General features: G+C 44.2%; 1 protein-coding gene across 1 annotated transcript; it reads left to right on the top strand.

Annotated features, from left to right (window-relative positions):
* Positions 1-1,164: 1,164 nt before the first annotated feature.
* Positions 1,165-9,615, top strand: p3h1 (prolyl 3-hydroxylase 1). Its single transcript, XM_045691676.2, has 15 exons — positions 1,165-1,726; positions 3,405-3,557; positions 3,890-4,079; positions 4,176-4,307; positions 4,456-4,595; positions 4,777-4,866; positions 5,000-5,052; positions 5,551-5,672; positions 5,808-5,935; positions 6,358-6,453; positions 7,128-7,278; positions 7,399-7,516; positions 7,815-7,890; positions 8,008-8,148; positions 8,344-9,615. Exons 1-15 carry the CDS (start codon positions 1,262-1,264, stop codon positions 8,938-8,940), a joined length of 2,652 nt encoding a protein of 883 aa, XP_045547632.1. The 5' UTR covers positions 1,165-1,261; the 3' UTR covers positions 8,941-9,615.
* Positions 9,616-22,313: the final 12,698 nt, after the last annotated feature.

A 22,313-nucleotide genomic window follows, 5' to 3' on the forward strand; every position in this document is an offset into this window, starting at 1 on the left:
GAATTAATATTATTTTTCTCTCCAAATTAGTTTAGTAAAAAAATAAAATACAATTGTGCCATTTGGTTTGCTAAATATAAGCAATTTGAAATTATGTTTACTTTTACTTTTGACACTTAAGTATATTTTTCATTTACATTTTAATTTGATACTTAAGTATATTTAAAACCAAATACTTTTAGACTTTTACTCAAGTAGTACTTTATCAGGTAACTTTCTATTTTTCTTGAGTCATTTTCTATTAAGGTATATATCTTTTACTTTTACTCAAGTATGACAATTGGGTACTTTTTCCACCACTGTGTACTAGGCCTGTATTACTCTTGTATGAGCAGAGAAAAATTATCATCAGCAGAGTAGGGTGAAGAACTTCCTCAGCTTCTTCATCTTCCTCTTTCCTACTTTTTTGTTAATTTTATCTGGGATTGCTTACCTTGCCATATGAATTTTGTAACTGCACTATGAATTTTATCCCAAAATCCAGAAGGGGGAGACAGGGGAAGCATTAAATTACAGAAATTCAGCCATGGCAGTATATTCATTTTGACATGAGATATTCTGCCATTTAAAGACAAGAGATATAATATTTGAATAAAACATAATAATTTCAAACCCTGCTTACATTTGTATACGATCACATCTCTCTCTATTAGGCCTATATGTAGGAACAGATTTCCAAAATGAAAATCACTTGGAGTTGAATTCCTGGTGTTTTTACAGTCTTTTATATCCAACAATGAAAATGTTTTGTGCCAAATACAGGCTGTATCACAACCGGCTGTGGTTGGGAGTCCCACAGGGCGGCGCACATTGGCCCAGCGTCGTCCGGGTTTGGCCGGTGTAGGCCGTCATTGTAAATAAGAATGTGTTCTTAACTGGCTTGCCTAGTTAAATAAAAGTTAAATAAAAAAAATATATATAATAATTGGCTGCCTTTTGGGGAACCGTGACCTACACCAAAATCGTTGTGAGACTTTGTGCCTATTTTTCTTCTGCGACGTTATCACACTGTAATAGTCAAATCAAGCAATTGGATATGAGCAATTTATAATTTTTCTACTGGACCTTGATGTTGTCTTGCAGCTGCTGCTGCAGAATGAACAGGGGCGCACAGCGCCCTGGGCTGTTCAGCTCAGCGGTTCTGCGTTAACTCCACCCCCCGACAAAAGTTTGCAGCCCCGGCTAAACTTCCAGTTCCCCTCTCTACCGACGAGTGCTCTTTTCCAGCTTACCATCCCACGTAGAGGCCCCATTTTCCAGAATGGAGTGCCGGTTAGTGGTAGCGATTTTAGTCGTATGCCTCATCCCTTATGGCCTTTCGGATGTGCAGCTCAGTAGTAATGTTATTCTCGAGCCGTATGATCTGCTGTTCGACACAGCGGTAGAAGCATACTACAAGGGTGACTGGATGACGGTCATCCTGAACATGGAGAGGGCGCTTCGGAACAAGGCTGCGATACGCAGGGTGAAGGCGCATTGTCGGATAACTTGTGCAAACCAGAGCGCTTTCGGAGAGCCTTTATCCAACATAGTTGTGTCAATACCAGGCGCTGGCTCTGTGGAGGATCTTGGTTTTTTTCAAAAAATTATGAAAAGGGCTGATTGTGTAAATACCTGCGAAAGTGATAAAATTGGACCAGCAACTATCCATAAAATCACTGAAGATGTGGACCTCGAGTTTAAGAAGAGAACCCCTTACAATTATCTGCAAGTCGCATACTTCAAGGTATGAAAATAGTCGACCAAATGGGTCCTATGCATAATAAATGTTCATATCTTTCATAGTGAAAAGAGTCGACCATAGAGGTTCTTTGCATAATAAATGTTCAGACATTGCATAGGCTTGAAACAAACATAGCCAGTAGCCTATCCAATGTTGTGGATAAGATTCGCCTGCGTCATCTTATTGCACTTTTTGAAGAGGTCTAACATGCACATTTATCAATCACACTTGCATGTCAATATAAGAGCAATGTCACTTTTTATTTTGTCCAGTTTCATTTAAACTAACACTAAGAAGCAAGTCGTTCACTATAAGTGCTCTGTTTTCCCCAACCCCCCAAGCCAAGCCGGCCGTGCCACGTCTCTAGGTGGAGTCTAGCTGTGTAGACAATTTACGTCCTACACTGGATTCTTCTCGATTTTGGGGTTTGTCATCAACATGCGCTGTAGATCTCAGGCATGCTACTTGTGCCATTCAAGAATTGACTTAACTTTTGACAGAATAGTCATGTATATATTTATTTGTGTTAAGTCTGTTTATAAAATGGTTATCACGTTGTAATAAGAGTGGTTAGCCCTATATATTAAGTAAATACATGTAGCCTATAAGATGTTCCTGAATGTCAAAGGTCATATTCATAGCCTATTTACGAATGTCAATAGATATGGAAAAAAATATGTAGGCCTTATGGCTTACATAATGGCTTCAATGCAGTCGTTTTTAACTCAATATTAAATAATTTCTGGGTAACAATTAAATACCTTACTGTGAATGTTATCCATTAAAATGATTTTAAAAAAAAAGCTTCTTAGCAAAGAGCAATTTCTCAAGGAATAATTGTGACTGAGTGTTCTGAGTGGGGTCTCGCTGTTATAGGAGTTTTCTTCTGTACACCACTTACTGACTTTGTCAGGTACGGATGTGCGCAAATTAAGGATGCAGAAAGACTGCCATCCCATCTGCCCCCATTTAACATAGCCTAGGTTAACATAATTATTACTTCTAAACAAAAACACCTTTTGCGTTCTTATACGCTTACATGTTGGTGTTACTGCTCGAACAGTCGCTAAGATTATATTTGGTTGTCATCTTTGCAAAATATCTATTTTGGACGCAGCAATTATTAGCTAGACTGCTAACGTCATTGGCTGTAGCAAAAGCTAGCGAAGAGCCATTTTACTGGTTGAAGACAAAGTTCGCTCTTATGTTTTTATGTATAATGCAGTTGATTTGTGATGATGACACAAACATTATGTTAAGCAGGACATTCATATAAGCCTTAAATTTACAATTATAATCCAAAAGTAGTGTGAAATGCACCCATAAACAACATGTAAATGGAGGATTTCTTTGCTGGCATTCTATGGGAACTCCAGAATTATTGAATTTTTTGACTGCACTGGGCCTTTAAGTTAAACCAACAACTATAAAAGAGACATATGACCCCTGATTGAAGACTACTTACTATATTAAATAGGAGATTGACTAGTTGCCTTAAACAGCATGTTGGTGATTGCAGCTCACACATTTCTTACACCATTCCAGGGGGTTTGTAAAATACTTCTGAGATGTGGAGCATTTAGGGAAGCCTTTGGAGTCACAATGTGTATAAGGTTTATTCAACAGATACAGTATGCTGTATTATTGATTTGTTCACTAAATATCTCTCTTCCCTATGTAGATCAATAAGCTGGATAAGGCTGTGGCAGCGGCCAACACGTTTTTCCTGGCCAACCCAGACCACATGGAGATGAGGCAGAACCTGGACTACTACAGGATGATGTCCGGAGTACAGGAGGAAGACTTTAAAGACCTGGAGGCCTGGCCGCACATGGTGAGACTGACACCACTAATCCCCAGTAATGCACCCATTATCCCAGTGACAATGCACCTGTTATAACAGTAACTATGCACCAGCTATTCTAGTGACAATGTTTCAGTTATCCCAGGAACAATGGACCAGATATATACCATTTACAACAGTTGGAACTGCACATAGTCAGGCTGAAACCACTTACCAATTTGCCTACTTGGAACTGCCAAGCATATGGGACAGGGGAAGGGGCAAGGGACCTTATTGGCACCAGGTTGGGTAGGGTCAACAGGTTGAATTGGAATGTGGCCGGGCTGCTGACTCCCTGCTTTGCTCTCTACTCTATCTCCCAGGCAGAGTTCCTTGCAGGGAAGCGGTACTACAGCTCAGACTCGTTCGGTCTGGCCATCGACCACTTTGAGGCAGCGGTGGAAGAGTACTTCAGCGCAGACCAGGAGTGCCGGGCGCTCTGCGAAGGAGCTTACGACTACGACGGATACAACTACATGGAGTACAGTGCTGACCTCTTCCAGTCCATGACAGGTGTTAAGACAGACTAAATCCCAAAAGAACCCCATGCTAACATTTTGGATAAAAGCTTAAACCTTGTACTCTTGTGTTTGCCCATGTCACTGTCAGACCACTACATGCAGATTCTGAACTGTAAGCAGAGCTGTTCTGTGGAGCTAGCCTCCACCGCAGGAAAGGACAAGCCATTTGAGGATTTCCTCCCTTCCCACTTCAACTACCTACAGTTCTCCTACTACAACAGTGAGTCTCAGTCCCTATTCACTCTGCACCTACATGCCTTTTTAGAATCAGGATGATTTTCTTTCACAAATCAAGGTGTCCTCTGCCTGGCTGTCTGCTCGTCTGTCTGTTTGATGTCTCCCCCCCCCCCCCCCCCCCCCCCCCCCAGGTGAAAAGTATGAGCAGGCCATAGAGTGTGCTAAGACCTACCTGCTGTTCCACCCAGAAGAGGAGGTAATGAATCAGAACCTGGCCTACTACTCCGCTGTGCTGGGAGAGGACAAGGCTGCAGCCATACCTGCTAGACAGGTACACACACACACACACACACACACACACACACACACACACACACACACACACACACACACACACACACACACACACACACACACACACACACACACACACACACACACACACAACCTGCACCTTCCTACCTATCCCTCATGCCTCCAACCCACTTCTCTCCATCTCTCCTCCCTCCCAGGTGGTAAAACAGCACATTCAGCAGTCCTTGTTGGAGAAGGAGCTGCTCTACTTTGCTTTTGAAGTGTTTGGAATCACCTTTGTTGATCCAGTAGGTTAACATGTCTCTTATCTTCTCTTGTGTCTCACTGTTTACACCGGCAAGACATTATCACCCTGATAGGGGACCGCTGTCAGGTGGGTTTTAGCATGTGTGATCTCACATCCTGCCCCTTCCTTTGCAGGATTCCTGGACCCCTGCAGACATCATGCCCCTCAAACTGAGAGAGAAGCAGAAGTAAGAGAAACACACACGTACAGACTAGAAGAGGCTGCTGGAGGGAGAAATTGGAAGAATGGCTAATTTTAATGGCGGGAATGTAATGAATGGAAATGTATCAAACATGCTGTTCCATTCATTCCATTCAAGTCATTACAATTATCCTGTGCACCAGCCTCCACTAGTACATGCATGCTCTCAATATCAGACTAGGATCTGCTCCCCATTATGTTTGGGCTCCCGAGTGGCGCAGCGGTCTAAGGCACTGCATCTCAGTGCTAGAGGTGTCACTACAGACCCTGGTTTGATCCCGGGCTGTATCACAACCGGCCGTGATCGGAAATCCCATAGGGCGGCGCACAACTGGCCCAGCATCGTCCTGGCTAGGGGAGGGTTTGGCCGGGTTAGGACGTCATTGTAAAATAAGAATTTGTTCTTAACTGACTTGCCTAGTTAAACGTTAAATAAATAAAAAATGTTTTTATCTTGTAACCTCTTCTTTGGTGCCCTCTGCAGGGCAGACAGAGAGACTGCAGCAAGGATCACTGAGGAGATTGGGAATCTGATGAAGGAGATTGAAACTCTGGTGGAGGAGAAGAACAAGGAGTCGACTGATATTGCCAAGATCGTACGAGAAGGTAAGATTTCCTGATAGCATTATTTGTCCATAGGTTTTTGGAGGGTCACAGCATGACGTTTGGGAATGTCAGTGGACTGTCTAGTACACTCTGACTGTACACTCTCTATATTCATTCCCCCTGTCTCCCTTCCAGGTGGTCCTCTGTTGTTTGATGACATCAAGATTACCATGTCGTCTAAGCAGCTGAATGGGTCTCAGAGGGTTCTACTGGATGGATTCATCTCGGAGGGCGAGTGCAGAGAGCTCACCCGCCTCTCCAATGTGAGTGGAAGCCAGGGTCAGGGCTATCTGTCTGTGTGTTATTGTGTGTGTGTGTGTGTGTGTGTGTGTGTGTGTGTGTGTGTGTGTGTGTGTGTGTGTGTGTGTGTGTGTGTGTGTGTGTGTGTGTGTGTGTGTGTGTTGACTGTGTGTTGATGGAGGTTGAGCTTCTGATGGTCTGTGTGTTAAAACTGTGTGCATGCTTCTGTCATTGTGTGTGTTGATGCTGTGTGTGTGTGTGTGTGTGTGTGTGTGTGTGTGTGTGTGTGTGTGTGTGTGTGTGTGTGTGTGTGTGTGTGTGTGTGTGTGTGTGTGTGTGGTGTGTGGTGTGTGTGTGTGTGTGTGTGTGTGTGTGTGTGTGTGTGTGTGGTGTGTGTGTGTGTGTGTGTGTGTGTGTGTGGTGTGTGTGTGTGTTTGTCTGTCAGGCGGCTGCGCTGAAAGGGGATGGGTACCGAGGCCTTCCCTCCCCACACTCCCCCAGCGAGAGCTTCCAAGGAATCACAGTCCTCAAGGCTATTAAGGTACATCACTGACCCTACACACTAAAGCCCTGATAACCCAACCATAACCCAACCACCACCAGCCCAGCACTGCCAACACTGACCCTAACCCAGCACTGCCAACACTGACCCTAACCCAGCACTGCCAACACTGACCCTAACCCAGCACTGCCAACACTGACCCTAACCCAGCACTGCCAACACTGACCCTAACCCAGCACTGCCAACACTGACCCTAACCCAGCACTGCCAACACTGACCCTAACCCAGCACTGCCAACACTGACCCTAACCCAGCACTGCCAACACTGACCCTAACCCAGCACTGCCAACACTGACCCTAACCCAGCACTGCCAACACTGACCCTAACCCAGCACTGCCAACACTGACCCTAACCCAGCACTGCCAACACTGACCCTAACCCAGCACTGCCAACACTGACCCTAACCCAGCACTGCCAACACTGACCCTAACCCAGCACTGCCAACACTGACCCTAACCCAGCACTGCCAACACTGACCCTAACCCAGGACAGTCAACTTCACCCAAACCCAACCCCCAACTAGTTTCATCTCCTAGCCTCAGCTTTATCTCCAACCTTTCTAAAGCCTCAGCCTAATGGCATCCATGTACAGTTACCAGTGAGTTGTCTATAAGAAAGCACCTATTTCTGATGATATTGTCCTGTTCTACAGTTTGGACAGGAGGGAACTGTGCCCCTGAAGAGTGCCCGTCTGTTTTTCGACATGAGTGAGAAGGTGCGTAGGGTCCTCGAGTCGTACTTCCGTCTGGACTCTCCTCTCTACTTCTCCTACTCCCACCTGGTCTGCCGCTCCGCCATCGACGGTGAGGAACTCCACTACGGCGGCGAATCCAAGATGGGGCATTTAACCCCACATTAACCACCTGCCTGTATGAGTATATAGACATATAGTAAGATATGTTTCCATTCCTCTGTCTGTACAGAGAAGCAGGATGACCGTGACGACCTGAGTCACCCGGTTCATGCAGACAACTGCCTTCTGGTCTCTGAGCTCAACAAGTGCATCAAAGAACCACCCGCATACACACACAGAGACTACAGGTACACACACACACACACACACACACACACACACACACACACACACACACACACACACACACACACACACACACACACACACACACACACACACACACACACACACACACACACAGACACACAGACAGACAGACAGACAGACAGACAGACTGACTGACTGACTGACTGACTGACTGACTGACTGACTACAGGTACACACACACACACACTGCATGTGCTTATAACATAGGTATCAGCAGCAAGTATCATCATGCACCACCGTCTTTAAGACCCTTCTCTTGTTCATGTTGTGTTTTAGCGCCATCCTCTATCTAAATGATGACTTTGAAGGAGGAGATTTCATTTTCACTGAACTGGATGCCAAAACTGTCACAGTAAGTTTCAATCAATGATGAAGGATTGAGGGATGCAGAGTAAAAACAGTTGATTTACTCTAAGGTGTAAGTTAATTGACCGTATGATGACTGATGTCACTGCCCTGTGTTGCCCAGGCGGCGGTGCGTCCTCAGTGTGGTCGTGTGGTTGGTTTTGGGGCTGGGGAGGAGAATCCTCACGGCGTGAGAGCGGTCACTAAGGGCCAGAGGTGTGCTGTGGCCCTGTGGTTCACCCTTGACCCCAAACACGAGGAGAAGGTAACATATCTATTAGTCAATCCATCTGGAGTTATGTATAGTCTTTGTTTCTATCATGCTATATATTGTGATGGGTTGTTTTGTAATCTGAGAGAGGGAGAGAGCAATGCTTTCCACTTATTGATTCATCTACATTTCATCACTTTCTCTTGCTTCAGTCTTAGCTAATTTGTGTGTGTGTGTGTGTGTGTCCAGGAGCGGATCCAAGCTCAAGAGATGCTGAAGATGTTCTCCACCCCTACGGACGCAGAGTTCACAGAGACAAAGACAGAGAGCTCAGAGCCACAGCTCACACTTCCTGACCAGGCTGCGCTTCTTGGTCAAGCTGCACCCCCAGTACAGGAGCAGGCAGACAAACCAGATGACAAACCAGCAGAGAAGAAGCCTGAGGAACAAGCAGAAACAGTAATTGAAAACCCAGCTGATAACCCAGAAGATAAAAAGGATGAGAAGCAGACAGAGAATCAGGCAGAAAAAGAAATAGCCAAAGAGGGTGAAAAACCTAAGTTGAAAGAGGCGGTCAAAACGAAAGCCAAAGCAGCCGACGCATCAAAGGCCAAAGCGACGACTAAAACAGCGGCTAAAGCAGGGGACAAAGCCAAGGCTAAACCAGCAGCAAAAACAAACATCAAACATGCAGCAAGCAAAATGAAACCTAAAGCGACAGACAAAAAAGAGCAGAAGCCAGCTACAAAGAAGGCAGAGAAAGCCCCTGTCAAAAAGGTTTCCAAGGACTCTAAAACTGACCCCAAATCAGCCTCGGACTCACAGACAGACAAGGATGAGCTGTGAGACCAACAGCACCTGTGACTCTTACTCTGTGGTGTCTCTATTTTTTCTACCGTTTGAATATATTTGTTAAGGTTTTCTCTGTGGGTGTGCTGGATAAAGAAATGTAGTTGTTGATGGATATTGTTTTGGATGTTGTTTGTCTGCCCAGTAGCGGTGGTAAATGAACCAGGATAAGGTGTTGTAATGTAAGCCATACCATAATACCAAGGGACTGCAAACTCACTCTGATGGCTGATATCAACTAACCAATCAATCAAATCAATGAATCAACCAATCAAATTGGATTTGTTTAGTGCGTTTCACAAATGCATTTGTCACAAAGTGCTAAATAGTAACCACCTTTACATTCCTATCCCAGACTCATGTGAACATACAGTGTTGTTTTTAGTGTTACTTTTGTGTATGATTTGGAATTCTCTGTGGTATTTTGTACTGATTTTAAATGAACTGTTCTTTGCCTCAGGAATGGAAAGATATAATCTCCCAACAAAAAGAGAAAAAAACAGGAAAGAACAACATGAACAAATGAAATGTGTGAGTAGAGACTGAAACTTGGATTCATGTGGATACATTAAATAAAAGTCATGTTTTCATACTGAACAAAAATATGAACGCAACATGTAAAGTATTGGTCCCATGTTTCATGAGCTGAAATAAAAGATTCCAGAAATGTTTCATATGCACAAAAAGCTTATTTCGCTCAAATTGTGCGCACAAATTTGTTTACATCCCTGTTAGTGAGCATTTTTACTTTGCCAAGATAACAGGAGTGGCATATCAAGACGCTGATGAAACAACATGATCGTTAATTACACAGGTGCACCTTGTGCTGGGGAAAATAAAAGGCCACTCTAGAATGTGCAGTTTTGTCACACAACACAATGCCACAGATGTCTCAAGTTTTGAGGGAGCATGCAATTGGCATGCTGACTGAAGGAATGTCCATTTGTTCATTTTTATACCATAAGCCACCTCCAACAACCACTTTAGAGAATTTGGCAGTACATCCAACCGGCCTCACAACTGCAGACCACGTGTAACCACGCCAGCCCAAGAACTCCACATCCTGCTTCTTCACCTGTGGGATCGTCTGAGGAGGGGGAGGGGAGGGTGTGCTGAGGAGTATTTCTGTCTGTAATAAAGTCCTTTTGTGCCGAAAAACTAATTCTGATTGGCTGGGTCTGGCTTCCCAGTGAGTGGATCTTGCTACCAAATGGGTACCCATGGCTATGCCCCTGCCCAGTCGTGAAATCCATAGATTAGCGCTTAATGAATTTGTTTACATTGACTGATTTCCTACTATGAACTTGAAATTGTTGCATGTTGCGTTTATATTTTTGTCCAGTATACATTGGTGTTGTGTTTTCATGTAATAACTCAAGAGAACACTAGGTGGCAGAGAGGAACTACCATGCCATCTCATGTACATCAGTCACACATTTTTCTTCCAACTAAATATGTTGTAAGTATGGACCCTCAGGGTTTAACTTCATCCTTAGGGTCCGGTAACTCCTTAAATCATAGTTAGGATTTTGTTATGGCTTTGTGGAGAAAATTTGAACTCCCAGGAGACCAACATAAGTTGTATGAAAGCCTGTTCAGACTATTGAGATGGCCCCTGGCCAACATGTCTGTTGTTGATCTCTGGTTAGTTAGCTACAGTATCTCCTCAGGGGACTCTTCTCTTAGGATCCTGTTTATATCAAAATGCTGCTCCACCCTACGACCACTTTCTTAGTTTTAAATAGTTGAGCTGTATCAGGTCATGATAAGGTCTTTGGGGAAGTGAGATGAGCTGCTGAGTTTCCCTACAGAATTAAACATTTGATTTTTTATTTCACCTTTATTTAACCAGGTAGGCTAGTTGAGAACAAGTTCTCATTTGCAACTGCGACCTGGCCAAGATAAAGCATAGAAATTCGACACAAACAACAACACAGAGTTACACATGGAATAAACAAAACATACAGTCAATAATACAGTAGAACAAAAGAAAACAAAAAGTTTATATACAGTGAGTGCAAATGAGGTAAGTTAAGGCAATAAATAGGCGATGGTGGCGAAGTAATTACAATATAGCAATCAAACACTGGAATGGTAGATGTGCAGAAGATGAATGTGCAAGTAGAGATATTGGGGTGCAAAGGAGCAAGATAAATAAATAAATACAATATAGGGATGAGGTAGGTAGATAGATGTGCTGTTTACAGATGGGCTATGTACAGGTGCAGTGATCTGTGAGCTGCTCTGACAGCTGGTGCTTAAAGCTAGTGAGGGAGATATGAGTCTCCAGCTTCAGAGATTTTTGCAGTTTGTTCCAGTCATTGGCAGCAGAGAATTGGAAGGAAAGATGACCAAAGGAGGAATTGGCTTTGGGGGTGACCAGTGAGATATACCTGCTAGAGCGCGTGCTACGAGTGGGTGCTGCTATGGTGACCAGTGAGCTGAGATAAGGCGGGGCTTTACCTAGCAGAGACTTATAGATAACCTGTAGCCAGTGGGTTTGGCGACGAGTATGAAGCGAGGTCCAACCAACGAGAGCATACAGGTTGCAATGGTGGGTAGTGTATGGGGCTTTGGTAACAAAACGGATGGCACTGTGATAGACTGCATCCAGTTTGTTGAGTAGAGTGTTGGAGGCTATTTTATAGATGACATCACCGAAGTCGAGGATCGGTAGGATGGTCAGTTTTACGAGTGTATGTTTGGCAGCATGAGTGAAGGATGCTTTGTTGCGATATAGGAAGCCGATTCTAGATAAAATTTGGGATTGGAGATGCTTAATGTGAGTCTGGAAGGAGAGTTTACAGTCTATCCAGACACCCAGGTATTTGTAATTGTCCACGTATTCTGTCAGAGCCGTCCAGAGTAGTGATGCTGGACGGGCGAGCAGGTGCGGGCAGTGATCGATTGAATATAATGCATTTAGTTTAAGAGCAGTTGGAGGCCACGGAAGGAGAGTTGTATGGCATTGAAGCTCGTCTGGAGGTTAGTTAACACAGTGTCCAAAGAAGGGCCAGAAGTATACAGAATGGTGTCGTCTGCGTAGAGGTGGATCAGAGAATCACCAGCAGCAAGAGCAACATCATTGATGTATACAGAGAAGAGATTCGGCCCGAGAATTGAACCCTGTGGCACACCCATAGAGACTGCCGAGTCTGCCAATAAGAATGTGGTGATTGACAGAGTCGAAAGCCTTGGCCAGCCTTGGCCAGAATTAGAATGAACAGAATGGACATTCCAATTCAAAGCAAATTTCCATGGTGTTGGCATTCTGGAAGCCATACTGGTTGTGAACAGTTTGAAATGTATCAATTTATGATTTTCTTCATAGAAATGAATGGAGATACCAGAACAGTCATGGATGTTCCGTGGACATAACAGCAGAACAACCATATCCAGGGTTCCTTGTCAAGACAATCAGCAAGTAATATTGACATACTTGTCTATTGGCCATATTGGTTGTGTCTAGAAAGGTCATATAGATTTGAGTTTGTCCATTCTGGGCATTGTGTTTCTATGGTTTCCTCAGCCCTGAGCCTGTGGGTGGAACAGTAATAATGCTGGGTCCTGTGCCGGAGCGTCTGTGTGGGTTTAACATGTGGATGAAGTCATGCCTGCACAGAGTAGAGCAGCTATCTACACACACATGGACACACTCACGAACACACACGCACGCACGTACAGTGCATGTACTGTAACAGGTCAAACATCCCAGTTATTCAGCAGCGCAGAAAAGGAGGTGTTTGTCAGACCTATTGCCCATGTGGAGATTAGTGTGTGTGTGTGTATGTGTGTGGTAATGTCTATGTGTATGCGTGTGTGTGCATGTGTGTGTATGCGTGTAGACTTGTGGCTAGTAATTTTGAAATCTTCATCATCTCCCTAAAGGAAAGCCTTGGGGTGGTTGAGGGTGATTTGGGTGGCTTCAATGGAGGTCTTCAAGCAGCTGTGCTGGGTATGAACTGGCCCTCTTCCCCTACTGCCTGGGTGGTGGCCTCCTGTGAGTGAGTGAGTGAGTGAGTGAGTGAGTGAGTGAGTGAGTGAGTGAGTGACAGAGAGAGAGAGAGAGTTTGACTGTGTGTGTCTTTGTCTCTGTATCTCTCTCTGTGCTTTCTTTATGTTTCTCTGTTCTGATCCAGAAAGAGACACAGGCCACTTTGTCTCTCTGTGTGTTTGTGGTGTATGGGTTTGACCATTGTTCCAAAGACCTGCAGAGAGAGAGGAGTGTGAGAGAAAGCGAGAAACAAGAGTACAGTAGACATAGAAGGAAAATCTGAGACTAGTACAAGTCTCGCACAGAGCAGGCCTATGTTGGAGTCAGCTTTCTCAAGTGTCTCCATGTGTGTGTATCCGTGTGTGACTGTATTCACAACTGTGGATGTCAACCTTTGTGTTGTTGTGCGTACAGTACCTTTACATGTGTATTTGTGTGAGTGTGGATCGTGGTGTATCTGCATGTGTGTGTGTGTTGTGAATTCTCTTTGCTCTAGGACAAGGCCACATATGAAAGTAAAAAAAAGTAGAAAATTCCCCTTTCTGGTTTCCATGGAGACAGAGTGGGCATGGAGACGGCAGTGGCAGGATTGGGCCACAAACAGCGGGATGCGGTGCTGAGATTAACTACGACTTTCTGTGTGTGTGAGAATGAGACCCAACTCTGAGACATACCGTAACAGTGTTCAAATTGGGCTGGACACAGCAGGAAGAGGCGCTGAGATTAACTCCCACTCTCATACTCTGTGAGTGTGAAAAGTGGAGACTAAAGTGGAGGCTAAAGCAGCAGGCTAAAGTGGAGGCTAAAGCAGCAGGCTAAAGTGGAGGCTAAAGCAGCAGGCTAAAGTGGAGGCTAAAGTAGCAGGCTAAAGTGGAGACTAAAGTGGAAGCTAAAGTAGAAGGCTAAAGTGGAGGCTAAAGTAGCAGGCTAAAGTGGAGGCTAAAGTAGAAGGCTAAAGTGGAGGCTAAAGTAGCAGGCTAAAGTGGAAGCTAAAGTAGAAGGCTAAAGTGGAGGCTAAAGTAGCAGGCTAAAGTGGAGGCTAAAGTAGAAGGCTAAAGTGGAGGCTAAAGTAGCAGGCTAAAGTGGAGGCTAAAGCAGCAGGCTAACATGGAGTGACATGGCCTCCCATGACACCTCCTTTTGGGGAAGACAAGAGGACTGAAAGAAGACTTTCTGTTGTTGATGAGGGAGGCTGGGAGGACTAGTACTGGTTCTTGGTTTGTATTGAAGAAGCATTGCAGTCACTACATTGCCCCAGGGTATAAGTGTTTAAAGTGCAGTACTGAGCTCTATTTTATCTGTATTCTGTTTCACTGAACGGTTTCCTGTGTCCCCTCTAGCTGTGTGGCACAAAATTCTGCCAATATCCACCAGTCCACCAAGAGAGAAGCACTGCCCCTCTACACACCACCCCAATCCAGAACACTGCCCCTCTACACACCACCCCAATCCAGAACACTACCCCTCTACACACCACCCCAATCCAGAACACTACCCCTCTACACACCACCCCAATCCAGAACACTACCCCTCTACACACCACCCCAATCCAGAACACTACCCCTCTACACACCACCCCAATCCAGAACACTACCCCTCTACACACCACCCCAATCCAGAACACTACCCCTCTACACACCACCCCAATCCAGAACACTACCCCTCTACACACCACCCCAATCCAGAACAGGTACACTCCCGTAAGCTTCACACAGCATTTCGAGGACTGTTCACACTCAGACATGAGCAGTTGCAGTATGGTTGAGGACATCCCAGTCAGTCCAGATCTGATGTAAATCATCACTAAAGCTGCCTAGCTGCCTGGTCTCATATCTAAAACCAACCTTGTGTTAGTTGGACAGAGGAGCTTATTGTTGGCTGCTTATTCGGACGGATGCCAGCTCGATGACTTCAGGCTTTGCCATGAACTGTCTCCTTATTCCCCCTAAGACTGGGATCACGGCCGTGCCGGCTTCGGGATGGGACCAGTGGTATAGGCCTGGCTGCCTGGGGCTGTCTTACAGCTCTATGGAGCTGGGTTAGAAGGGTCCAGGAGTGGGCCTGGGGATGGTGAAACTGGGTCATAACAGGCTTTAGGACCTAGGTTGTAAGCGGCTGGGGCTGGGATCACACTGGTATGGTTGGGGCCTGGCTATAGAGGTCCATGGAGGGTAAAGGGGCTGAGGACATACAGTTGAAGTCGGAAGTTTACATACACCTTAGCCAAATACATTTAAACTCAGTTTTTCACAATTCATGACATTTAATCCTAGTACAAATTCCCTGTCTTAGGTCAGTTAGCATCACCACTTTATTTTAAGAATGTGAAATGTCAGAATAATAGTAGAGGGAATGATTTATTTCAGCTTTTATTTATTTCATCACATTCCCAGTGGGTCAGAAGTTTACATACACTCAATTTGTATTTTGTAGCATTGCCTTTAAATTGTTTAACTTGGGTCAAACATTTTGGGTAGCCTTCCACAAGCTTCCCACAGTAAGTTGGGTGAATTTTGGCCCATTCCTCCTGACAGAGCTGGTGTAACTGAGTCAGGTTTGTAGGCTTCCTTGCTCACACACACTTTGACTGTTCTGCCCACACATTTTCTATAGGATTGAGGTTAGGGCTTTGTGATGGCCACTCCAATACCCTGACTTTGTTGTCCACAACGATGGTCATTATGGCCAAACAGTTCTATTTTTGTTTTGTCAGACCAGAGCACATTTCTCCAAAAAGTACGATCTTTGTCACCATGTGCAGTTGCAAACTGTAGTCTGTCTTTTTTATGGTGGTGTTGGAGCAGTGGCTTCTTACTTGCTGAGCGGCCTTTCAGGTTATGTCGACATAGGACTCGTTTTTACTGTGGATATAGATACTTCTGTACCTGTTTCCTACTGCACCTTCACAAGGTCCTTTGCTGTTGTTCTGGGATTGATTTGCACTTCTCGCACCAAAGTATGTTGATCTCTAGGAGACAGAATGCGTCTCCTTCCTGAGCAGTATGACGGCTCCGTGGTCCCATGGTGTTTATACTTGCGTACTTTTGTTTGTACAGATGAACGTGGTACCTTCAGGCGTTTGGAAATTGCTCCCAAGGATGAACCAGACTTGTGGAGGTCAACAATTTTTCTTCTGAGGTCTTGGCTGATTTCTTTTGATTTTCCCATGATGTCAAGCAAAGAGGCACTGAGTTTGAAGGTAGGCCTTGAAATACATCCACAGGTACACCTCCAATTGACTCAAATGATGTCAATTAGCCTATCAGAGGCTTCTAAAGCCATTACATCATTTTCTGGAATTTGTTTAAAGGCACAGTGTATGTAAACTTCTGACCCACTGGAATTGTAATATGGTGAATTATAAGTGAAATAATCTGTCTGTAAACAGTTGTTGGAAAAATGACTTGTGTCATACACAAAGTAGATGTCCTAACCGACTTGCCAAAACTATATTTTGTTAACAAGAAATTTGTGGAGTGGTTGAAAAACGAGTTTTAATGACTCCAACATTTGGTTGGTTCCCTGTGTGGGTACTCTGTGTACTCTGAGACAGTGTCTAGTGCACTTGAGAAACAGGGCTTCATAGTTTTTTGAAGGTCTTTGTGATATACTACTCGTATTTCTTGGTGTCACCTTCCATCACCAAGCCCATGGTATGGTGTAGAACAGTGTAGTACAGGGGAAAATATACACAAGCCCCTGGAGACCAACCGGGATTCTGGGAGCCTCTTTGTTTAACAGAAGATGTCACCACTGGTTGTTATGACACCAGCGTAACGATGCCTGGCCCTCCGTCACAAAGCTAAAGAGACAGATGGCAGGAAAATGGCAGAGGAGAGAGAGGGAGAGGGGGAGGGAGAGAGGAATGTGTGAGAGATAGAAGAGAACATGTTAAGTATAGAAAGGGTTACTGCCTCTAAACGTACACTCTGGAAATATTCATACAGTGCCTTCAGAAAGTATTCACACCCCTTGACTTTTTGTGTCACTGGTCTACACGCAATACCCAATAATGTCAAAGTGGAATTATGTTTTTTGAAAATGTTTCAAATTAATAAAAAATGAAATGCTGAAAAATCTTGAGTCAATAAGTATTCAACCCCTTTGTTATGGCAAGCCAAAATAAGATCAGTAGAAACAAATTGCTTAACAAGTCACGTTATAAGTTGCATGGAGTCACTGTGTGCAATAATTGTGTTTGACATGATTTACAAAGTTTAATATCTGTGATTGGAGAAAACTGAGGATGGATCAACAACATTGTAGTTACTCCACAATACTAACCTAATTGACAGAAAAGAAGGAAGCCTGTACAGAATACAGATATTCCAAAACATGCATCCTGTTTGCAACAAGACACTAAAGTAATACTGCAAATAATGTGGCAAATAATGTCCTGAATACGAAGTGTTATGTTTGGGGCAAATCCATTACAACACATTACTGAGTACCACTCTCCATATTTTCAAGCATAGTGGTGGCTGCATCATGTTGTGGGTATGCTTGTAATCGTCAAGGACTGGGGAGTTTTACAGGATAAAAAAGAAACGAATGGAGCTAAGCACTGTCAAAATCCCAGAGGAAAACCTAATTCAGTCTGCTTTCCACCAGACACTGGGAGATGAATTCATCTTTCAGCAGGACAATAACCTAAAACAACAGGAAAAATCTACACTGGAGGTTCTTACCAAGAAGACAGTGAATGTTCCTGAGTGGCCGAGTTACAGTTTTTACTTAAATCTACTTGAAATCTACGGCAAGACCTGAAAATAGTTGTCTAGCAATGATCAACAACCGATTTGACAAGAATAATGGCCAAATGTTGCACAATCCAGGTGTGGAAAGCTCTTAGAGACTTCCCAGAAAGAGTCACAGCTGTAATCGCTCTCAAAGGTGCTTCTACATAGTACTGACTCAGGGGTGAGACTACTTAAGTAAATTAGATATTTCTGTATTTTATTTTCAATAAATGTGCAATCATTTCCAAAAACATGTTTTCACTGTCATTATGGGGTATTGTCATTATTTAATCCATTTTGAATTCAAGCTGTAACACAAGAAAATGTTGAATAAGTCAAGGGGTATGATTACTTTCTGAAGGTGCTGTAGATGCATTTTACCAAGCAATTGCTACTCATACCATCAACCGCAACTCTCTTCACTCTCTTTCTGACAGCAGCTACATTACACATATTTGGGATGACAACGAATAAAAACGTAGTGTGGAGTGTGAGAAAGTTCATGCAGACTGTCATGGGTCTCTCTCACACACACACACACACACGCACACGCACACGCACACGCACACGCACAAACACGCACACGCACACACACACACATGCACACATGCACACACACACACACACACACACACACACACACACACACACACACACACACACACACACACACACACACACACACACACAAAATCTAGGGACGTGACCATCCTTTCTTCTGTTTACATCCAACATAACAAATAAAACCCTTTTCAGGGATTGGTGGATCTTTGTTAGGTGGATGGAGGTAAGGCAGACGACACAGACCTCTCCCTTCCTGGTCTCCATATATTGTTTTTCTCCTAATTTCTTCTCTTTCTGAAGTTTAAGGAGGTATGTGAGGATGAGAGAGGAGGGTAGGCAGTAGGATAAGGATGAGGGTGAGGGGTGAGGGTTTTCCTCCAGTATTTGGTTAAGGCCAGATGGCTGGAGAATGGCGTCTGTAGCCCCTGGTCTGTGTACTCTGCTCCGAGGGCAGAGAGAGGAATGCCTGTCTTTTCTTTGGTCTTTGGCTGAGTGGAGAGTTTGAGGGCTGCTCTATAATACTGGATTAGTATCCACATTCCCCCCTAATCTCCCCATTCTCAGCCTCAGCTGTTCACCCCCAGGCCCTTGCCACTATACCACCAAGACCTGCGTGTTGATGTTGGGACTAGCTAACAGACACTCTCCCCTCCTTTAGCAGCCGGAGAGCCAAAGCCAGGTGGACCCACTAGAGAGAGGGCTTCCAGAGGTGAAGGGTGGTAGAGACGGGTTGGAGAGGGGCAGAGTGGGTGGAGGAGAGCAGAGAGGGGGGCAGAGAGTGGTGGAGGGAGGGCAGAGAGGGGTGGAAGGGGTCAGAGGGGATGTCTGAAGAGGCATCCTCCAGACTAAAATAGGCTTTTCCGGGGAGTAGGATAAGAGTGGGGACCCAGGGGCCTCGGATGAACTGTTGGCTACAATGGCTCCATCCGGCCCCAAACAAATGTACCTCAGCCCTGTATGAAAGGGCTCCTCTTACCCTCTTTCTACCCCTCTTATTCTCCCCCCTTTCCTCTCCTCCTCTCCTGACCCTTCTTCTCTCCTCTTCCCCCTCACACACTTTCACACTCACCACATACGCTGCTGCTACTGTCTATTATCTATCCTGTTGCCTAGTCACTTTACCCTTGCCTATATGTACAGTACATACTGTAGCTACCTCAATTACCTTGAAACCCTGCACATCGACTCAGTACTGATACTCCCTGTACATAGCCATGTCATTTTTATTTGTTATTTTTGTTTGTTATTCACTGTGTATTTATTCCTTGTGTCACTATTTATATTTTTTATTGTATTTTTTTATCTTATCTTTAACTCTGCATTGTTGGAAAAAGACCCGTAAGTAAGCATTTCACTGTTAGTCTACATCTGTTGTCTACGAGCGTGACAAATTGAATTGTATTTTATTTTATTTTATTTTGATTTGATTCTCCCCCTGGTCCCTTTGAGAGGTCCCCACTGCCGAGGGCTCTCAGAGTCACTGGGAAACAGATGGAGTGTACACTCCAAAAGTTTTTTGGGGCTGTCCCTGTAGTAGAACCCCTTTGAGGGCCCTGTAGAACCCTCTGTGGAAAGGGTTCTACCTGGAACCCAAAATGGTTCTACCTTGAACCAAAAAGGTTTCTTCAAAGGGTTATCTTATGGGGACAGCCGAAGAACCATTTTAGGTTCTAGATAGCACCTTTTAAGTCACTCAACCTGCACACGATGGAGAGAGCAGAGAAGTCCCCTGGTCTGGGGATGGGGAGGAGAGAGAGAAGAGGAGGAGAGGATGGGGTGGTGAAAACAGGCACGATGATGAGAAGAGTAAGAGAGGGAAGAGAAGAGAAGGAGGAGATGGGGGATGTGGAGAAGAAGAGGAAGACGAGATTGAAAGGGCAAGAGAGGAAAGAGATTTTTGTGCTCTTTCCCACGTAAAGGAGCCAGCGGGGCAGTGAGGTGCGACTCAGACATTAGAACTACAATTAGTAGAACTAACGTTCCTTTTTAAAGCATTGTTCCATGATGGGTGGACCTGTGCACCATTCGGTGTACCCGTCATCTCTCAGACAACAGCTTTTTTCTTAGCATTCTGCGCCGGCAATAAAGGCAAGTTCTACTGTAATACCACAATTGCTGGACATTGAGAATTAATTTGTCCACTTGGACCTTAGTCCCTTTCTGCTCAAGGTCAAGATTAAAAGTTTTGTTGACCATTTGAAATTGATATCTTTGTCTGGTTTACATTACATGGCTTGGTCACATACAGTACACTGTGTACATACAGTACATACCATGTAGTGCTGCGCGATTAGTGCTTTTTGAGGTTGGTTCGGTTTTGGTGCAATTCATAAAAGATAATCTCAGTTTTTACTATTTTTAAACATTAAATGCATTATGAAATAATGATGTTATAATGATTTTAGAGCTTTTTAAAATAAATTCCAAAGCCATGAATAGTGAACATTGTCACAGTATCCACAGAAAATGGTGCCCCTCCTCGGCCGGGCGGCGCTCGTCGGTCGTCGTCGCCGGTCTACTAGCTGCCGCCGATCTGTGTTTCTGTGTTCATTGTGTTTTGTCTGTCTAGGTCCGCACCTGTTGTCATTTCTGTCATTAGTGGGGGGGGGGGGGGGGGTATTTAGTTTGTTCCTTTGGGGTTGTGTGTTGTGCGGGATTGTTTGTTTGTCAGCGGGTTTACGCTGTGGCCGTGTCTTCTCTATCGTTTTTATATTGGAGGATTTATTTTCTCGCCGGGCTGCGCCCCGTGCGTGATTTTCCCTTTGTGGATTACCTGTTTCCCTTTTGGGTATTGTGCACTCCCAGTGCCTTTTGATCACCTAGTGTTTGGGTGTGAATAGACTTCGAGCTCCTGGACGATATCTCCTGCATTTGACTCTACTCCTTCCTCCTGCCCTAAGTACCCGTGACAAACATTCAATTGCCAAAACACATTTTCCATTCTCTGTCTGGTCCACATTGGGTAGACATCAATAGAAAAATTTGAAATTACTATGAAATAATAAAATATTTCAGTTGTGTATATTACTTAGTTTTTATTTGGTGACTTTATTATTTTTAATTCCTTAAAGTCATCATCTCATCTCTGCTCAGGCAGTAGCAGTCAGCCAGACAGTTATCTATGTGCTTCCTGTACTGTACTGTCTTTAGTCATCCTATTTAGCTAGCCCACCTAAATATGCTGCAGTGCAGAGCTGTCTGACAAAATAATTTTACTCGTTCTTCAAAGTCTCTGCCCTCATCATTGTGTTGTGTACATTCCTCTCTCATGTGGTCTATGCGGTCTGTGTCTATCTAACCTAATGTAGCAGGCATAAAAGTGTTTCCGTCCAGAGATCTGTATATAATGACGAGATGCTCATGTTTCCGCCATAACTATAGAAGTTGTTGTCCCAAAGGCAGGAAGGCAGGTAAAAGTTTAGTTCCAAAATAAACCAATAGAAATGCATTGGGATTATTTCGCCTCTTCCTCTCTGACCTATCTCTGCCCTGGTTGGAAAAAAAGTGCGCAATCGATTATGGTCATTATAGCTAAAAATAATGTTTCCGTGTTGAACTAGGTTGAATAGTTGTTTAATGAAAACTACAACTCCCTTCAGCACAGCGTCCCATATAGTTCAAGAGTTGATTTTTTTTCTCATGAATTATTTGATTTCTCTCTAGTGCTTGCAAAAATAAAAAAATAAATGGAATTCAAGTAATTTTATTAGTTGATTAATAGTTGATTAATAACCGAACCCCCCCATAATGTTGCCACTACCGTCTCTTATGACCAAAAATAACTTCTGGACATCAGGACTGGGATTACTCACCACAGACTGGCAGAATCCTTTTTTTCCTTTAACGAGTCTGACGAGCCCGATGCAAATGATATACTGCTTTCACGGGAACAGGCCCAGATCCCCATGATTTGTGTGAAGAAGAGGCGGAGAAAAAGGGGCCAGAGGGCGGGCTGCCTTCTGAGAATTTGTAGGCGATCGAATTAACCTCCTCTTCCTTCCATTCTGCTAGCAAACGTGCAATCTTGGAGAATAACATAGATGACCTATGCGGAAGATTAAACTACCAACGGG

This window comes from Salmo salar, chromosome 12, assembly GCF_965601325.2.
Source record: "Salmo salar chromosome 12, fSalSal1, whole genome shotgun sequence".
NCBI lineage: Eukaryota > Metazoa > Chordata > Actinopteri > Salmoniformes > Salmonidae > Salmo > Salmo salar.

What these genes read in the sequence shown, in the direction of transcription:
- p3h1 (XM_045691676.2), top strand. Translation starts at nt 1,262, where the DNA reads ATGGAGTGCCGGTTAGTGGTAGCGATTTTAGTCGTATGCCTCATCCCT. An exon ending in CCTCTTCCAGTCCATGACAG is followed by an intron (nt 4,080 to 4,175) that starts GTGTTAAGACAG and finishes TGTCACTGTCAG; the next exon opens with ACCACTACATGCAGATTCTG. An exon ending in TGGATGCCAAAACTGTCACA is followed by an intron (nt 7,891 to 8,007) that starts GTAAGTTTCAAT and finishes TGTGTTGCCCAG; the next exon opens with GCGGCGGTGCGTCCTCAGTG.